This window comes from Channa argus, chromosome 13 (genome assembly GCF_033026475.1).
Source record: "Channa argus isolate prfri chromosome 13, Channa argus male v1.0, whole genome shotgun sequence".
Lineage (NCBI taxonomy): Eukaryota > Metazoa > Chordata > Actinopteri > Anabantiformes > Channidae > Channa > Channa argus.
The window spans coordinates 21,344,359-21,364,436 of record NC_090209.1 but is presented as its reverse complement, the minus strand read 5'-3'; the positions used below and the strand labels follow the sequence as shown (position 1 = coordinate 21,364,436).

General features: G+C 42.3%; 1 protein-coding gene across 2 annotated transcripts in view; it reads right to left on the bottom strand.

Annotated features, from left to right (window-relative positions):
• The window catches only part of hdac7a (histone deacetylase 7a), a 54,537-nt gene extending 34,665 nt beyond the window's left edge, over positions 1-19,872 (bottom strand). The window contains exons 1-2 of one of the 2 annotated variants that reach the window (XM_067527078.1): positions 19,692-19,872; positions 3,597-3,659 (exon numbers count right to left, since the gene is read on the bottom strand). In XM_067527078.1, coding sequence (XP_067383179.1) covers positions 3,597-3,659; positions 19,692-19,710 — 82 coding nt within the window. In that variant the 5' untranslated portion in view covers positions 19,711-19,872. Of the gene's footprint in view, positions 1-3,596; positions 3,660-4,398; positions 4,895-19,691 lie in introns of those variants that run through there. The other variant, XM_067527079.1, reaches the window with a different exon arrangement.
• Positions 19,873-20,078: the final 206 nt, after the last annotated feature.

The window sequence follows — 20,078 nt, the reverse complement described above, 5'->3', positions numbered from 1 at the left end:
CAAGCTGTGATCCTGAGCAAATGTGCTTTTTAATACAAACAAATTGTAAAAGATTACAGGCAAAAAAAAAAAAAAAAAGAAAAGAAAAAAAGAAAAAAGAAAAACAGCTGTTTTAGCTTGAGGCTCCTGGTCTGGAGCAGTGGGTTGGACTGAGGTGAAAATTAAAGGTTTTCCCCCTCAAATGCCACAGAAAAATAATTCCATGAACTTCAGTGAATTTCTACAGGATTAAGTGGGTCTACGTGCATGTGCTTGTGTGAGAGAGACGTCCCGAGGGGTGTGCGGGCCAGTTACCCAGCTGACCACAGCAAGAAGCCTGTAGCTCAAAGGTTAATTCAACATGAATTGATTTGACACACCAATAAAACGTTAAGGACAGTGTTACCTACGGCCACACCACACACACGCTTTGCATCGAAGAACTGTAAATACGTGCAGACTGTCACGGAAAAACAATTAATACACACACACACAGCACTATGCGGCCCCTCGGAGAGTATTATATAACATTACCCCTGACATATCAAGTGATTTCACGCACCTACAGGCAAGACAATCGAACCATTTGTTCAGCGGGTCAAAAATAGACGTCTCCTTCATCGCCATCTAGTATTACTACCATGCACTACTGCGGTGCATTTTGACATAAGGGGTCCCATAGGGCAACGTGACCGTCAGACATCTGCTGTGGTTGACAAGGATGTGGACAAAAGTGTATCAATGTTTGGGGTTGAGGAAAGGGGGGGTGGGGGTGGGGGATGGGGGGTGAGACTTGCTGGGATGTTATGACTTTATTGTGTTTGGGGAAACAAAGACTGGAAATTCAGGAAGGAGCACAATTGAGTGTTGAATAAACAGTTTAGTATCGGCAGCAGTGTTATCAACCCGGTATGTTGTTTAGTTATATATTAGCTCATTACTGCCCGAGGACCAAACGTGTCAATTAAATGTTAAAAAGAGGGGAGGTTAGTCTTGCTTTATCCTCTGAGCTCCACGGCTTTCGCAGTGTGTTTGTATCAATGTTTACTAAATAAAAGAATGTACTGGCTTATTAAAATTATTTGTTAGAATGCCACATTTAAATTGGTTCCAGATTTTCAAGTATGAATATTTGCCAGTTTCCCTAAGCTTCTATGATATTAAACCGAATCCCTTTGGCATTTGAACTTAGCTAAGTTAATTGATAATCAAGAGATAATTCAATAATGAAAATAATAAGTCGCAGCCCTAGTGGAATCAGTTCTTAATTGCATATTCCTTATTTCATCTTTCCATCATTTCCCTTATATCTGCAGTAAGGAACTCCTTCTTCATCAGCTCTCCATTTCAGCAGAAACCACGGACAAAAAGAAGCCTAGTGCCCTGATCACCTGACACAGGTGCTTGGAAACAGGACCAGGAAAAGGATATATGAGCTCCACTGCACCTATTAGAGTCTGGCTGTTGTTAGGGTTTTCTGCCTACTCTATTTAATGAATGAAAGTCAAAATATTTAAAGACGTAAAACTAGGCTTTTTAGGCTTTTAGTAAGAAACATAAAAAAATTCCATGGAAGCCATAGATATCATAGTTCTATAGAAACAGTGTGTGTGTGTGTGTGTGTGTGTGTGTGTGTGTGTCTGCAGATCCTCATAGAGCACCTAGAGATCAAAGCTGCAGGAAAGATGTTCTTAAAGAACTTTTTTTATGCCTTATCCGTCTTCGGGGTCTCTTCGGGAAATTGTTACAGGAGATTCCTAAAATAACCCCGTCTTCAGGTGGACACTTCTTGCATTTGTATATATTTAGGGTTATTACAAAAGAACCAAGGATAAAATAATGTAAGTGAGAAGTAATCCTGGCAGCCTGCAGGTTTATTACAGCAGTCCAGTGTAGTTTAAAGGCATGTTTGAGCTCTAGAGGCTTTTAAAATGGTGGGTTTACATGTTACCCACATCTGGTCCTGGCTGCTGCCACCTTATGCTGCAACACAACTTCAGAGACGCCAGGCATCAGGGCACTATGCTCGACGATGAAGAATTTCAATGTGAGATTATGTGTGTGTGTACAGAGAGAGAGATTAAAGAAAGACAGACAAAGCCCTACGTGGACAACATGTATGTAACCAGACCCTGCAGTCACGGCCATGACCTCACTGGGTTTTTCCAGTCTCAAACACACACACATAGGGCACATAGTGGGTCCGTGGTTAGGATACAGCGAGTGGAGCCTGGCACAGTGAGACCCGGCATCCATTCAGAGAGTCATGCATTGTAATCCTACACACAGGCATGCTCCACAGCAAAGAATGCTAATCTGGACTAAAAAGGCAGGACACAAAGACACAGCCAAATGACATGACTCTGATGGGTGGAGCAGTGGATCAGATACCTTTTGATCTCAGGTTAAAGGAGAAAAATCCTTTCAGTTTTTCCCATGTGAGTCAGCATTAACCAAGCTGAGTTGTGGTAATGTTTCTAAATTCCTTTTATAGTGAGGGGAGGTAGACTGAAGAGATATTTGCAGCTGGTGTGATGGAAAATGTATGGTTATTATGAAGAAACAGGACTCTAACATGCTCATCTTAGTCTCATTTTTAGTTGTAAAATTTGAACTTCTCCTGTTATTAGTTCAAGACATGGACTGAACAGGCCTGCCAGGCGCAGGTCCAGGGGCCCCAGGGGTCAGGGGCCACGGGGAGCAGAGCCTCTGTAGTTAGTGTTCATATTGTTTATAGGTGCACAAACAGATGCACAGCAATCATAAATAGATTCAAAATGAGTCAAAACAGAAACCAGATTACCAAAAATACACTAAAACTATTTATCACAGTTTAACCCAAAGAAAAATAGACACATTACTAAAAACAGAGCCCAGACTCCCACAGACCAATATAAAATCACCAAAAACAGACTAAAATTGAAAGGGCTAAAAGGGTAAGGGGCACTTCCTCTGTCGGTGCACAGAGGCACATTTTCTCATGATCCGTCTTGGGATCAAAAACACATCGTGCATCACAAAACCTGCAGCAAACTGTGACATTGTCTTTATCCAGTCACGACCACATTCACAAACCAATCGTAGCTGCAATTGAATATGACTTGAGGAAAATATGTTTGGATATTTCTACAGGCTGGTGACCCAATCCTGGAAGTGAAATTTAAAAAGTGAAGTGAATCCTACTACTGTACTTTATATTGTCCCCCATGGCAGCATGACTACTTGCGTAACTTCATAACTTTAGATTTTCGCAGTGTCACAAACACATCTCTTTACACATAATAGCACCTGCAAAACAAAAGGGGGCAAATACGTCCTCGCAACTGGGCCAACACCTGTTCTGGGCTTTACTGCGGTTCTCTAAGAATCAAAGAGCTTAGGTCATTCTGTTTGCTGCACTGGAAAAACCCGTGTCACCCACTGTGTAACGTGCGTACACTGTAAAAAAATGTTGTAAATAAGACAGGATGCAGTCCTCACGGGGGCCGACTGATGACTGGCAACGTTATTCCACATGTGCGCTGGCAGCTGTGTGCCGCACTTTAACAAGTTTGTCTGAGACGTTACTGACCCACAACGGGAGCATTTATTCATTTATCAGCTTTTTTTTTTTTTACCTGCCACTGTAGGAAATGTGTTGTCCTGCCTGTCTGTCTTTATGATGTTCCCAGAGGTTCCATCTGTGGAGACAAACACAAAGATAAACGTGAGAAAGGCGGATAATACCTCACTTCCAAACTGGACCAAAATGTCATCACAAGAAGATAGAAGGTGACATAATTAAAGGTTTGTGTTGACCTGATGGCTGCAGCTGGGCACAACCTAAGCAGCTGGTGCCATTTAACAGCCACCTGTCAGGTCTAATATTTGACCCACATTTGGATGCAACTTTGCCTAAAATTGTGTCACAAAAATACCACAACGCAAAACACACGACAAAAAAAAAAAAAAAAAACGTACAAAAGTAACGTAGATGCAGAAAAGTAGGTAATGCATGTGCAGGTTCAAAACTAGGCCTCCTCACTCCCCCAGTTTGTGTGTGTGTGTGTGTGTGTGTGTGTGTGTGTGTGTGTGTGTTTCTTTGGTTGACCTGTTGCTGCTGGTACTGACCAACATCTGTTTAGCTGCAAAAGCCCCTTAAATGTCACACACACACACACAAGGGCGTATTTGTGAGAGATGACTGATAAGAACCTACGGCTCTGTTACTTACAAACCATATCCAAACATCAAATTGTGTTTAGAAATTAAGACAAAATAAAGAGTTTTTATCTGCGTCCTGCACTTTAGAAATCTTTCGTGTGTTTACGTCCATTCCTTTAAATCTCCTTAGGACCAGAGGCTGCCATAACCTGTTGTAGACGTGCATGAATCACTACAAAACACAAATAATCATGAGAATGAAGTCATAATACTTACATGATAATAAAGGCACATACGGTAGAAGGGGCTTTTTTTTTCTTTGTCTTTCTTTCTTTTTCTGGCTCTTATTTTCAGTCCAGCGCAAACACCTGCTCACACAAACCACCCATTTTCTTTTAAGCAAAGCAACACTCCAATCTGATCAACAGCACAGTTTAACGGACTCCCAGCTGTTCCTTCATCGGAGCTTCACCAGAGGCACCATCGACGTCGCCTACCTTGCGAGGCAGACCCGTTAAAAGCTGCCGCGAACGAAACGGGCACCTAACGCTCGAAGACGGTCCCGCAGACTTCGGCGCGCTCAACAAGTCCGTGTGCATCCAAAGAGGAGATTAAAAAAAAAAAACAGGGGGGCAAAGCTGACGGTGGGTGATGGCGAGACCCGCTGGTGTTGTCAGTAGACAGAACAGAGGAGGAGGAACAGAAAAGAGACTTATCGGAGGCAAGTTACAGAAAAAGAAAGTCCGGCCCCTCAAGTCCTGCCCCCTCCCCTTTGCTCTCCCGCTGACAGAAATAGCAAGCGAGGCGGGCCCCACCAAAAATAGTCTTGACTTCACACGGACCGTCAGGACTATTGTTTTCCTGCTCTGGCTGGCTCCCATTGGGTGTTCGCTTCAGCCAATCCGCGCTGGGCTGCGTACAACTTGTACAACAGTCTTCAACTTTGTTTCCACACTGCGGGGACTCGCGTCAACCAAAAGTAATGGCCCCAACGCTGTGGCTCCATCTGCTGTCAGGAGCCACCGAACCACCTGTCGCAGCCCGTCGGAGGCTTCACGGAAAGGCGTTCGCCTTTTCCATGTTCTGTGTGACATGATTCAACCCATCATTGACTTTTCCTACTCAATTCACCCAAAACTCACACTTGTATTTTGCAGTTCAACATATTTAAGTGAAATTCAGCAGGTTGAAGAAGAAGCAAGTGTTACTTCAAGTCTGCTGTGTAAAAGTACACAGGAGGGATTCATTTAAACCAAATACTCCTCTCCATCAATACATTTGACAGGAAAAGTTACATGACAGAGTGGATGTAACAATCCTCCATTTGCAAGGATGAGGACAAAACTCTTAAATCTAATGAACAAATATCCTTGAAACTCTGCACATAAGTACAAATAATCACCTTGACAGAATCGTAAAACGTTTTCAAAAATTATTTTACTATTAACCTAAAAACACCTTTATGCAAATGAATTCCTCTAACACACCCTGTCGTCGACTAATAACATACATTACGGTTGAAGTTTCACACTAACTGTCACTTGATGGGTTTGATATTTGATGTGACACAAATGAAAATCTCCTTTTTGCAATTAATTCATCACAGAAATGCAGCCGGGAGTAAGTGAGTGAGTGAGTGAACACACAAGCTGAGAAGCGACTGTGAAAGGTCTCCTGAACATTTTCACGTCCTCGCCATCAGTAGAACAATGCCTGTTGAAAGGGAGCTCATGAGGGGAAATATTTGGAATAGTTTCAGTGGACCTATTAACAATGTCACATATTGTTGTGCTGATTGCAAAAATAGTTTTATGCACCACTCTACGTGTCATTCACTGAAATGACTAAACCTCACCACCTTAGAGTTGTAATCCATCAGATTAAACAGGTTGCTAATATGCTCATGTGCTCGTGGATTAAAGAATAAACCGGGACATAATCGCAGCTTGTTGCAGTCTGTTGTGGAGCAAAACACAGCAAAATAGAACCATGTTTGTCCTGAGGTCAGTTTTAATATTGTAAAAGTACAAACAAACTGTAGCTTGTGCCTCCAACATATCATCCATAGCACGAAGCACTTTCTCTTGTTACAGTTAAAGTATTTAGGATTTTATTTGCAAACATAAATGTACACATTTTAATAATAGGATTTTTTTTTTTTGCAATACCACATTTTACAGTTACTTCATTGCTACTGTTAGTGGCTTTACAGTGAACTCTCCCAGTGATGTGCGGCTAATAATTTTACATCCTATTCTCGATGCCTGCCAATAGAAAGTAAGAACTCATCAGGTGGAGTGTTTCTGAGGGAAGAGTGGCTGACAATCTTCACTGGAGGAAGCTCTGAGGTAAAATGGTTATTTCTATTTGCAGGCATTTACTGTAAAACCAGGGATGTGGTGCAGTTAAAGGTAGAGGAACTGCTACCGCTTTTGTCTGTTGACAAAAAGCTTGGGTGAGTCAGAACAGTCATCACTCTAATTACAGTAGAAGTCGCCTAAAATGTGCAATTAATTTTTTTCGGATTGTTTCTTATGTTGGTGTTTGATTTTTGGGAGGTTGTATGAGTTTAAACCTTTTGCGATTCATCTGTACAAAAAATAAGCCTTTCTAAAGGTGGTTCATTCTCTTTTCCAAGATTTCAGGTACTAATTTGTTCTCAATGTTGTCAGACCCCCCCCCCCCCCCCCCAAAGAGCAGGGCACCCCAAGCTCACATCGGAGGAAGTAAAGCATCCTGCACACACACACAACACATGCACTACTGTGGTAGCTTATATGACGCAGGATTGTCATTTTGTCAGTTTTTCTGCTTAAAAGTCTTCCTAGAATCAAGATGCCGTTTGCAGTTGGAAGCCACACGCGCTATAGTGTGGTCAGAAATACACAAGTCCTTTATCTGTTTAGTCATGAACTTTGAATCATTTCAGCAGTGCATCATGAAAAACAAAAACACACACAACCACACACACACACACACACGTCCTGCAACAATAAACCCCTTCCAAAACTCGTGAATGATTTCTCTCCCCAGTCTGCTTGCACTTATAAGAAATTACATTGTAAAATGAAGCAGCTACAGTAATAAGTTATGATTACTGTAAATATAACCTTATAAGGAAAGTCTATTTCAGTGACAGAGTTATTTAGCTCCTTGCTTTTAGTTTTTCAACTTTGTTCAACCTCTATCTCTTCCCAGATTTTCGTACTTTTTTCTATCTGCATAGTAGACATTTTTGAGGTAGAAACTGACATTTATTATGAGTTTCACAAGCACTTCTCAGTGTTTTCCCCTCACTTTAAACCGTCCGTTTGTTTCCACAGAGCACAAGCGTATGTGTGTTTTATCCTTTTTTCCGATCTCGTCGTCAGCAAGGTCAACAACTGATGTTTCAGACCAATATTGAAACCAAGAAGCGTTTCTCTGTCTAGTTGCTGGTGGTGCTCCATCGTCCGCTCACTCACCCTCGGGTGTCTTTGTGAACAGGGGGAACCCAGCACCGTTTCCAGAAACCCTCATTGTGTGGGTGTAGAGAGCTCTGTAACTGTGTGTTTGTGATTGCATGTGTCTATGTGAAATGACAGCGAGTGTGTGCAAACATATGTGTGTGTGTTTGTGTGTGTGTATTTGCGTGAGAGTGTGTGTGCTTGTGTGTGTGTGTGGTAAGTCCATTCAATTAAACAAACTACCATGCAGTCTGAATCACATCCGGTTTTGAGCTGAAAATAACAAAACCACAGGGTGACAGAAAAGCAGCTCAGCAGGCAACTGCCTAAAGGGACAGATGAATACACACACACACACACACACACACACACACACACACAGAAACACACAGTCCAGCCTTGGTCAGTTTGTATTTTCCATAAACAAAAATTGGTTTTCTAAAAAGAGCTTTCTGTCCCCAACTTCTGTGATTTAAACGAAATATGCTTTGCAAACTACTGCATAAACCCCTTTGTATAGTGCAGAGGTTAAAACATACAACAAATGAAGACTGGTGATACATTTATTACAACTTAAAATCAAAGTAAATCTCTTCAAATTCCGCACTGCTACAAAGACAAATCTAATCGATAGCACTTTTTTAGAGAAATTATCAGTCCTGTTTCAGATGTAAATCAATCTGAAATGACAGTCTGACGTATGTTGCTTTTTTGGCAGTATTATATGGGACAGGATGTGGTCAACTGTGTTCTACATAGCTCCCTCCCACCTGCAGAGATGTGCCTCTGCTACCACACAATATTTTCACAAGAAGTAATTTTTACCTAAAACTGTGTGCAAAAGTTTTTGTGTCCAACAGCTAGACTTGAATATCTTAAATACTTTAGGTATTAAAACACGTCTATAGAAGCAAAAATGGAAAACTTTACCCAGTGACATTAAAGTCTGGTTTGTCGATTTTTTTGTATGATCCTGCAGACTTAAATAAAAAAAAACGTTAATTTTAGAATCTTCGTTTAGGCAAAGTTATTTGCCTAAATGAAGTCATTTGATAGTCATATTCCACCAAACCTAGACACTGTTCTGACACTGTTATATACCCGGCCTCATTACAAATACACACATGCACACTTTCCCCCTTAAACGTTTTAGTGCATATCACTTCAAGCTAAAGCAGCTTTCATTTGTTTTTGCTGAATTTGAGTGATGCAGAATTTCTTTGTGTGGCGTAGCACAGCGATGAAAATAAGATAACATAATTAACATAATTTGAAGCATCGAGTTAAGTAAATTTATGATGCATGCAAACATCAAACGCACTCAGACGCGAGGACAGACACACACTGTGCATTTGAACATAACCTGTTAAAGAGACTGCAGAGCTGCATTTGTGTATCTGATACTTTATCTTCCATGTTCAGACAGTGTGTTGTTGTGACAAAACACAGCACATAAGCGTGTATAAACCTCAATGACCCTGATTTCCACTAATTATGAAACACAGTGGCCTCAGTAAGTTGTTTTAACACTGTTAACGTACAAGCAGCCATTATCTGTGAAATTCAATTAGACGACATGGAGGTTTTAGAGAAAAGAAATGTGGGAGCTAAAGAAAAAAGGAAAGGGATTTGGAAGAGCGAGTGAGGAGGAGGGAAAGAAAGTCGAAAAAGAGAAAACAAGGAGGTGAATGGAGGAAGAGAGAGGCTGAGTGCACTGTAATAATGTTTGGCCTTGGTCTGCCAGCGGGGTCCTTCCCCTTAAGAAGCCGACAGGAATGTGAGGAATGCTGCATGAGAAGGAAAAGGAAGAGCTGAGAAGCAGGCGCAAACAGAGGAGAGGATGACTGGAATGAAAGAAAGTCCGAGGAGGAGGAGGTGGAGGAGGGAAGAAATAAGGGAAATCCATAGTGAGAGGAAGATAGACGGAGGAAGATGGGAAGATGAAGGCAGGTTGTCATATCTGGAGGGGTTGAAACTGAGGAAGAGACTTATTATGTGTAGAGAGTAAACACAAAAACAAAGAGGGTAAAAATAATAACGCTGGTAAATATGTGGGAGGAGAAAAACTGAGGTGTTTGTGTGTTTTTTGTATGCAGATATTCTTGTGTGTTTTTATACTGTACTCTTATCCGTGTGTGTGTGTGTGTGTGTGTGTGTGTGTGTGTGAGTGTGAGTGTGCGCACAAGAGAGTATCAGGGTGTGGTTGGTACTGAACTATAGGTTTCTAAATGCAGCTGGGTTTCCTTTTCAGGTTTCTTGTTGTCAGTCATCTCTGTGCCGGAAATGTTACACCTGCGATATCCTACAGAAAATATTCTCTGTTTGAAGGGGCTTTAAGTCTTAAGGCAGTCGGTTGTTAAGCACGAGATTCGGGCAGCGGAGATCAGCTACGACACTCCTGCTTCATAGACGTGGAAGTTAGAGGCTATTTTCTCTTTTTTTTTAAAGGAGCAAATGTCACACATTTTTCCTCCATAGACTCAAGCAGCTTCACTTCAAATTGAGTTAAGCCCAGAATCAGAATTTTTGGCATCTGTTTTACGATATGAAACATCACTGTGGCACAGAAGTTTACAGTTTCCATGAAAACCGTAACCTTTTGCAGTAACTGCACTCTGTCTTGGAAATTGTGGGTCTCCAGAGTCGAACCCATCAAACTCGCTGCACCATCTGTCACAGAGAGTCAGCCAGGACAAAAACTAAAGCAACAGGGCCACTTTAAATCAAGTGTGTTGCGGTTAGATAAACCAAATTCTAATTATTTTAATGCCCCAGCCATGTCTGTAATCTTCATTTAGAAAAGAAGAATTTGATCAACTGACAGCTGGTGATCCCTTTTGCTTTTGTGCAACTAAAATATGAAGGAGCCCCATCAAATGTGCACTAGCAGAAAGTCCCGCTAACGTAGCTGCTAAACGCTTCACTGTCTTTACCAGATAGTCACTAACTGCTTCTATCTGCCATTTGGTGCTGCAAAGTTGTCCTTATTTAGAGCTTTTTTTTTTTTTTTTTTTACTGAAAACAGATGGTTCCCGCTGTGCTGCAACATTTAGCTAATTGATCCATTAAAAAGAAAACTCATTGGCAACTATTTAAAAAATCTTTATAAAAAAAAAATCTTTAAATCCTTTCAAGCAAACAATACTTTTCAAAATTGGTCAAAAACAAATTGTTCTTTCAAATCCTTGTCACATAAAGTATTTTGAAATGTGAACAAAGTGGAACCGTGTCTTAATTTGTTGATATTTAATCAAAGTGTTATTATTATATAAAGTGTAGATTATTGTTAATAATACCCTTAACAAGGTGACTGATCTATCACAACACTCATACTATGATTCAGAGCCTGACACACTGTGAAGCTAAATAAATAAACAGGCCAGACTACATAAACGCAGTATATCCCACATAATCATATGATGCTATATATAGAAATTACATTGAAATGGAAACTCAAACAACTCAAACACAATCATACATTCCTTTGCAGACTGCACACTCCTAAGATATGAAAGTATGATCAAAATGTTTCCATGGTATGTATGTGAGAGTGTGAGTATTGGAGATAGAAAACAGTGAGTGTCTGAAAACTAGCCACGCTGAAAGCCTTGGTGACATATGCCGTCCACAGAAACACAATGGATCGCTGACAGACGCTTTCCACAACAGAGCAACGATGTGCAGTCAGCACTAACCGCTGCTGAGAGGTGAAATAAAGACGTAATCTGACTTCTTTTTTTCCACTGACACATAAACGAACCAATTATTATGGCAGTAATTTCACAGATATGAGTCGATCACACACTGTAAACGTTAACTGTTAAACGTTCCCTAATGAACATTAGACCCCAGCAGACAAATTCAAGTAACTATAGTGACGTGGAACCTCTTGAACTGACAGGAGACCTCCGAGTGCAGAAACACCACAGCAAAGACAGAGACGACTACCCTAAATAGAAAGATGGTCATATTTGACTGAATTACAGAGTGTTTGATCTCGTTCAAATGAAAGTGAACTGAGGTCAACCCCCGGCGACGGCAACAGAACAGCGTCTAACAAAGAGCTGAGGAGCCTGTGCGCCTGAAGGATGTTTGGAGTTATAGCAAGTTGTTCAAAATGCAGCGAGAAACCATAGCAACCACAGGAAAATCCCAGGGATATCAACAGCGACACACACACACACACACACACACACACACTCACAAATCTCAAACACCAAGTCAAATCAAATCAAAACTCACCCCTTTAACACCCACTAATCTGAACAACAACAAGCCTGAGAAGCGTGAGTGTGTGCATAGGAAACACCCAGACAGGCCAAAAATAGCTCGATACTCTCGTTCCTCATCTCTCGCTTTCAATCCCTCGCTCTCTCTCTCTCTCTCTCTCTTTGTCTTTTCTCCTTTTTCTTTCACTGTCTCTTGCTTGTGTCACTATAAACCATTGGTAGGAAAAACACAAGTTAATGTTCCCATACGGAAAATATCACCCACTTAAGAGCACACTTGAATGTGAGACTATCTGAATTAGTATATGATTCAGGGCTACGGGGAGGAGAACAACTTTAGCTGCTGCACAAGGGGAAACATAAAGCTTCTCACAACAAGGAAACATTAGTAGGTTGAAAATTTCGTCTGACACATTGGCTGATAAGGGAATTCTAACCTTTTTTTTTTTTTTTTTTTTTGCTGCGAATACTGTGCAAAATGATGCACTTCTTGTTTTTTCTTGTGTCCAAAAGTGATTATTTCAGGACAAAATACCACGTTTAGCTTCATCCGCCTGTCACACCCACACGTATTTAGCTTTGGTCCAAACTGTGTTTAGCTTCAGGATACCCAATTACAAGTGAAGCAGAGCTTATAAACAAACTGGACTCACAAGTAGCATGTGTACTGGCCGGTTTTAGTAACCTGTTATCCCGTTCTCCTGCAAACAAATGCAACTGCAGTCTTTGTTAAATAAGCTTCTCTAGCAGTATCAGCTGGAGCTTATATGAAGCTGAGCGTGTACTTGAAGGATAATTCTGATTCATTATGATGTAAAATCATTTTATCTTTGAACCTATAAAAGTCCAATGAGGAAAGAAATGTGTTTTCAGTGAAGGAGGCATGTAGTTGTAATGATTTTACCTTTGTTTCTCTTCTAAATCACTTTGTCTACACAGGAAGTTTCTTTCCAGCCTGACTGATCATCTGACAACTTGTCTTGTTTTCTTTTCCTTTCAGTTGTTCCCTTTCAGGGGTCATCACAGCAAATCATGTGACTCCATCTAACCCTGTCCTCTGCATCCTCTTCTCTCACACCAAGTAACGTCATGTCCTCTCTCACTACATCCATAAATCTCCTCTTTGATCTTCCTCTAGACCTCCTGCCTGGCAGCTCCAACCTCAGCATCCTTCTACCGATATATTCAGTTTCTCCTCTGAACATGTCCAAACCACCTCAATCTGGCCTCTCTGACTTTATCTCCAAAACATCTAACATGAGCTGTCCCTCTGATGTCCTCATTCCTGATCCTGTCCATCCTCGTCACTCCCACAGAGAACCTCAACATCTTAAGCTCTGCTACCTCCAGCTCTGCCTCCTGTCTTTTCTTCAGTGCCACTGTCTCTAAGACGAACAACATCGCTGGTCTCACCACCGTCTTGAACACCTTTCCATTCATTCTTGCTGATACTCTTTTATCACACAACACACAATTTTCTCCACCCGTTCCAACCTGCTTGCACACGACTCGGAACCATTGACCCTAAGTACTTGAAGTCCTTCACCTTCTTCACTTCTGCTCCCTGTAACCTCACCGTTCCACCTGGCTCCCTCTCACTGACACACATGTATTCTGTCTTGCTGCGGCTAAGCTTCATTCCTCTGTTTTCCAGAGCAGACCTCCACCTCTCTAGATTTTTCTCCATCTGGTCCCTGCTCTCACTACAAATCACAATGTCATCTGCAAACATCATAGTCCATGGAGATTCCTGTCTTACCTCATCTGTCAGCCTGTTTATCACCAGAGCAAACAAGAAGGGGCTCAGAGCTGATCCTTGATGCAGACCCACATCCACCTTGAACTCCTCTGTCACACCTACAGCACACCTCACCACGGTCTTACAGCTCTCATACATGTCCTGCACCACTCTAACATACTTCTCTGCCGCTCCAGACTTCCTCATACAATACCACAGCTCCTCTCTCAGCACCCTGTCATGCGCTTTCTCCAAATCTACCAAGACGCAATCAACTCCCTATGACCTTCTCTGTACTTCTCCATCAGCCTCCTCAAAGCAAACACTGCATCTGTTGGGTTCTTTCTAGGCATGAAACCCTAATGCTCACCTCTGCCCCTTAGCCCACTACTCTTTCCCACAGAGCTGCACATCCTTCCCATCTCTATCTCTTTGTCTGGCCAACCTGTACAAATCCACCTCTCCGTCTTAGCACACAAGTCCTCATATGCTCTTTGTTTGGCCTTTGCCACCTCTACCTTCACCTTACGCTGCATCTCCCTGTACTCCTGTCTACTCTCCTTAGTCCTCTCAGCCATTTCCATCCTCTTTGCAAAGTCTACTACCATCTGTCCTTCTGCGTTCCTGTCCTGAAGACCAAACCTGTCCAACACATTCTCATCACCTCTGTTTCCTTTACCAACTTGTCCATTGTAATCTGCACCAATCACCACTCTCTGACATTTGGGGATGCTCTGCATCACTTCATCTAACTCACTGCAGAAGTTCTCCTTCTCTTCAAACTCACATCCTACCCGTGGGACATAACCACGACTCGAGTATTGTTACGTTTCCACCTGGTCTCCTTGACACACACACACACATACACAGTATATCCACCTTCCTTCTCTGCATCATGTCAACCAACTCTCTAGCCTTCCCTGTCATAGTCCCAACATTCAAAGTCCCTACTGTCAGTCCTACAGTCTTGACTTTCCTCTTCTCTCGCTGCCTATGAACACACCTTCCTCCCCTCCTTCTTTGACCAACAGTAGCCAAATTTCTGTAGGTCAACAGCACCTGTGGCAGTCGTTGTTAACCCGAGCCTCGACCGATTTGGTATGGAAGTCAGATTCGGTGTGAACGTCAGGATTTGCATGTTTAATTTGTAATGTGTTTTCCGTCGGATTCCCTTCATTACACAACCCTCTGCATTTATCCAGACTTGGGACTGGCACAAGAAGACACTGGCTTGTGCCCCCTTGTGGTTGCATTGCTCCCTTGTGGTTGCCGTATCTGACATTACTATAAAATTTTACATTTTCTGGTGAACTGCATGGAATCACTGCATTTATTAGATCTACTGACCCGCTAACTTTATTCATATAGGGAACAAAAATCAAGGGCTGGAGTTTCGGGTTGCTTTCCGTTAGGTGGCATTGGAGTTCACATGTCACTGTTGTCGCTTTGTACTAAGGCTCACTGGTTTAATTCACAGACCGGCAGGGTCCTTGACCTCAACTGCACCAGTGGAGCCGCTCAGTGGTCAGAGATCAGACTGTGGTTTCACTGGGCAGCTTCCGAGTCTGAGTGTGTGTAACTGTGTTAATGTGATCAGGATGTTCCTGAAAAAGAGAGGAGGTCTCTCAGTGAATCTACCCTAAAAAACTCACACATGACTAATATGTAACGTTAAATTTAACTAATGTTATTTTGCATTTTTACATTCATATTTCCATTACATTTAGTCTGTTCAGCATTGCATTGTTCCTCGAAAAGCAGTACAGGTGGGCAGGGTCAGAGAACAGGCTGAAGCTACTGTACCACCTCAGGCTATATGTCAAAGTGTCCTTGTGCCAGAGACTGAACCCCAAGTTGTCCTCGGTGCAGGGCAGCGCTTTGACTGTGTGCATGAACGGCTAGGTAAAAAAGCACTGTATTAACGCAGATCATTTACCGTTAGTCTTGTTTGAAAGTACCATTTTACGTACCATTAGTAGTGTTATTTGGCTCTGATGATGTTAACCCCGGTCCCTTAAGGGGAAATGACAGATAGGGATATAAAATATGAATTGGGATTGGGCCTTTTCCCACCCCTGTGTAATTGTTCTCAATGCTGTTGTTTGGCCAAGGATCAGACTCAGAACATAGTGTGTTGAGCCTGGAGCTGGCTGGGGTTCAGCTCCTTGCACAAATACAAGTCAGCAGGGCCCGTATCACAGAAAATGGGCTCATATCGAAAACTCAAGTAGCTTTGTAAAGCAGTCCGTGACATAATTTTAAGATAATTCTGTTTGTAGAATATAATATCTCAGACAATAACTATTTCAGTCATTCCTAAAACCACAACTGGATGACAGGGATTTTCTGGGGTTCAGTATGCTGACATCAGTGTGACGGTGGAGTATAATTAAAACGGAAAGTGTTTCATAATTTTCATGCACTGTCTGTCTGGCTGAGATAAGATACAGTAAGATAAATCTTATTGTCCCTGCAGGGAGATTTATCTTGGCAGTTGAAGCCTCTGCAGCAAGCGAATGAAAACAGCCAAACATGGCAGCTCAGGATGAAAACAGATTCATACACCTCTCATCACACACTTCAAATCACTTCACACGCTCTTAGTTTGCCAGGTAACGACACACCAAGCGTGCATATTTGCTATCTGTCTCTGGCGCCAATGATTGATGAAAGTGAAGCTTTTCAGTCGGGAGCTTGTGTTTTCCCTGGAGTTTTTGGTGAAAGGTTACCCCTTCTCCTTCTCCGCTGTGCCCTCAGTGGGAATTTAAGAGACGGAACGAAGAGTTGGAAAGAGAGACAGATGGCCTTTCCTCGCAGGATATCCTGTTCTAAGTAGAGCTGCTGGGCCCACTCTGACCTCTTGAAACCTCTTGACCCATGACCTGCTCTTAGTTTAGGCTCACATCTCCAGCGTTTCCTAATCGCTCGAATCTCTTTATATTCGCTCAGTTTTGCTCCAGCTTCTTTGTTTTTCTCCTTGCTAACTCCTCCATCATACTCACAGGAGACACTTGACTCCTTCCCTTTTCTTTGTCTGTTGTTGGTCCCCAACACCTGTCGCCAATGATCTTTTGTACCGACCGGTGTATATTTGTACTTCATGTTTAAAATGTTTCTTTATATTCTAACTCGCTCCGTTAGACTTTAGGATTCATATGACCTTTTGAGTTACTTTTTCACAATCTGGATCCGTCATCACATCACATTTTGACATTCTCATAAACTAACTACTTGCAGTGACTTCTCTCTGTTTTTCCCTGATTTTGATGGGTTTACTTTTACCGTTTTCACCGTAAAGCAGTTCTCTATTTATAGCTGTTTTATAACTATTTCTGGAATGTATATGCAAAAGCCACAAACGCAAAAAAATGCCCTCTTTGTAGCGTTCGACCTCGTTCTCTCAGATTTCCCCTCCCTCAGCTTTCTTTTACAAATCCCTCAGTCCTTAAAAATCATCCATTCACTATAATTCAGCTTTACTGACCATGTGCATCATGCACCATGATAGAATATCCTTCCAATACTATGTTTAAACAAGGTTAAAACAACTACTTTCTGTCACTGGTGTGTTTTGTCAGGCTTTGCCCTTGTTTTAAGGATAGTTAAGATATCATTACAGCAAATTTCTAAAAATAAAAACAAGCTATAATGATCTCACTCTTTTGGCAGTACCAATTTAAAAACCACACACAAGGAAACCACCGGCATCAAAAATTCCCTCTAATTCTCTACATGACTGTCTCATAGGAAAAAAATCCTTCAGGTGTCACTTCTTGTGCTCAAACACCCAAGTTTTGTCTTCCTCCACTTTCTCTTTCTCTCGCACACCCGGCCCTCCCACCCGATGTAGTGTCACTGGAATTCATTAACTGCTGAATGGTTGTTTGTGTTTTCTTAAGCCCAACAGCGCCACCCATGGCCAGTGTGGTCAAAGTTGGTGATAAAAAAACATTTGCTGTGATTAGAGGAATAATTAACCAATCATCCTCTGACCTGCAGGCCAACCCTGAGGTCAAAGAGGCACAGAGTGGGCTTTTTCCCCAGGTTGTTTCCCATGAAGCAGGCAGCAAATATATAGTGCAGTCATTGTATGCAAACAGGTGACACGCACACACGTGCACACACACGCACACACACAAAACACATCTTTATCCCAGCTAAGTTGCATGCATGCATACCTATCTGCGAGTTTGTGCTGCTTGATTTTAAATGTAATGAGAATCCCAGTGAACAACAGTCAGTGTTTGCCCAGAAATGCGAGGCTGTGGAAATCAACAGTTCCTGCTTCCTGTAGCAAGAGGAAGTGCTACCGTCGCTGTCCCCTTATCGCTGGATACACAGGCAGCACAGATGTAGGAAGGCAAGAAGGGACGGAAGAGGAAGAGAAGGAGGAAGGGGAGCATGATGTTGGTCAAGCAGGCTAGACAAAGAGAGGGAGCTGAAAGCACAGTGTGTCCACTATTTTATTTATTCACCTTTCAGCGCATTGGTAAGAAATTAGTAAAAGATGATAGAAGGTGCAAGATAACCAAAAAGGGTAGTGTGTTGCAGTCTTAAGTTCATTTGTGGTGACAATGCATATATTGTATTGCTTTTTTTTTATGTTAACCACCTGCCACCATCTCTCCTCTGGGACTTTATTTGTATACTATACTAGTTAATATTAACGCCAAAGAAAACATCAAATTTGACAGCCTGACAACGTTTTTGTTATTCGAAGTGATGAATTATTCGTCCTCTGAGCAATGGCACATTAGCAGCAGTGCAAACAAGCCAAGAGAAAAAACAGCCAGAGCTTCAATTTCCTAAAATGTGACATCATTAGCAATTAATTGCATGCCAGCAGGATTGTGAAAATTCAAAACACACAAAAACACAGATTTTATTTGCATCACGTTGCACCGTGTAGAACCGAAAATGCCATCAATGGAAATGGCTTATTTTTTTCATGTTGTCAGGAGCAACTGCGTAGGGCATCCCGGCTTTCTAGATACAACTGAACTGCAAACAAGGAGAGAAAGGAGACCAAGACTACAAAGGTAGAAAAGGTCAAAAGAAAATAATGCATGTGCCAAAAGCATGTGTCCGAAAATGCATCAATTTGGATGCGTTTTGCAGGTTGCAATCAAACTTTTATCCAACTGCACTTCGTTGCGAAGCAGGAAGCAAGAGACAATGAGAAAGACAGAGGGAGAAAGGGAAGAAAAGATGTTTCGGATCAGGGTGGAGAAGCTTTCAGCGCTTGGGATTGTCCCAGATGGACACAAGCCGCTCCCTCCCTTTATAAACAGCCTCTGGCTTCCACATCTCCTCTCCGTCAATCTCTTCTTTTTTTCATTAACGCCTGTTAAACACAACTCAGCTCCCACTTTGCAGCGGTATTAAGACCCTCGGCAGAGAATATGAAGAAATTGACACTTTCTGTTTTTCCTCTTTTCTTCTGTCAATTTCATCTGTCCCCACCAACACCCCACCCGACTCCCCCAGTCCCTGCCATTTCCAAAGTCAACACACCACTAAATGCTGGGCTGACTCACTTCCACTGTGGGTGGCTCTGTTTCCAATTTTCTCACCAATTCAGCCAACCTACCACCTTGGAAGAAAAGAGGAAACCCTTTGTCCAGAAAACAAACAAAACAACAACAAAAAAGTAGTGAACCAGAGATAAAAAAAAAACTAGATGCATTTTTCTAAGTTGCTCAGTGTTAAAAAAGCGAGCGTGTAAATGCCGAGAGGAGACGTGGGGCACGACCAAGCATGCTTCTCCCACTTCTTTTGTGGCTCTCAAACGGTTATCGCTGCTTTCCTTCCTTTCTTTCTCTTTGGGAGAGCGTGGGAGCGCCCTCAGAGTGCTGCAGAGAATCCACGGGGCTCATAACAACAGGAGGAAGCCGGTAACTTGAGTAACTCGGGTCAGGCAGAAAGGGGGATAAGCAGAGGAAGGAGGAGACGGGGGACAAGAAAAAGGCAGCAACGGACAGAGAAAGCTTCTTAAAAGCTGACAGTTGAGCAAAGAATCAAAAGCCACATTCACAAATAGTCTGTTGCATTTCACACACACACACACACACACACACACACACACACACACACACACCATCCGCTCCACACAGCCCGTATGCACTTTGGATGAATCAGACAACTTTCTTTCCTTACCAGTCTGTGGTGTGAACATTCAGCATGAGGAGTGTGTTAGAAAGTCCCGTCAGTCATGTTCACATACTGTTCAGTCCAGAGAAACTGAGAGCGCTAAGGAGGACACCCAAGCTACACACACAATCACACACACAGTCACAGTATCAGTTCCCTCTGTCCAAGTGTTGAGAAAGTGAGGGGCCGCAACAAAAGGCAACAGAGGGAGGGAGGAAGAGATCGAGGTAGAGAGAGAGAGAGAGAGAGAGAGAGAGAGAGCGAGATTAACCCCTCTGGGCCGACTGGTGGACTCTCTCCCTCCCTCCTTTACACACACACACACACAAACACAAAATTGGTTTGCCGTATCACTGACTTCTTGTGTTTTCTCTCAAGTGCCAAGAGGAGGAA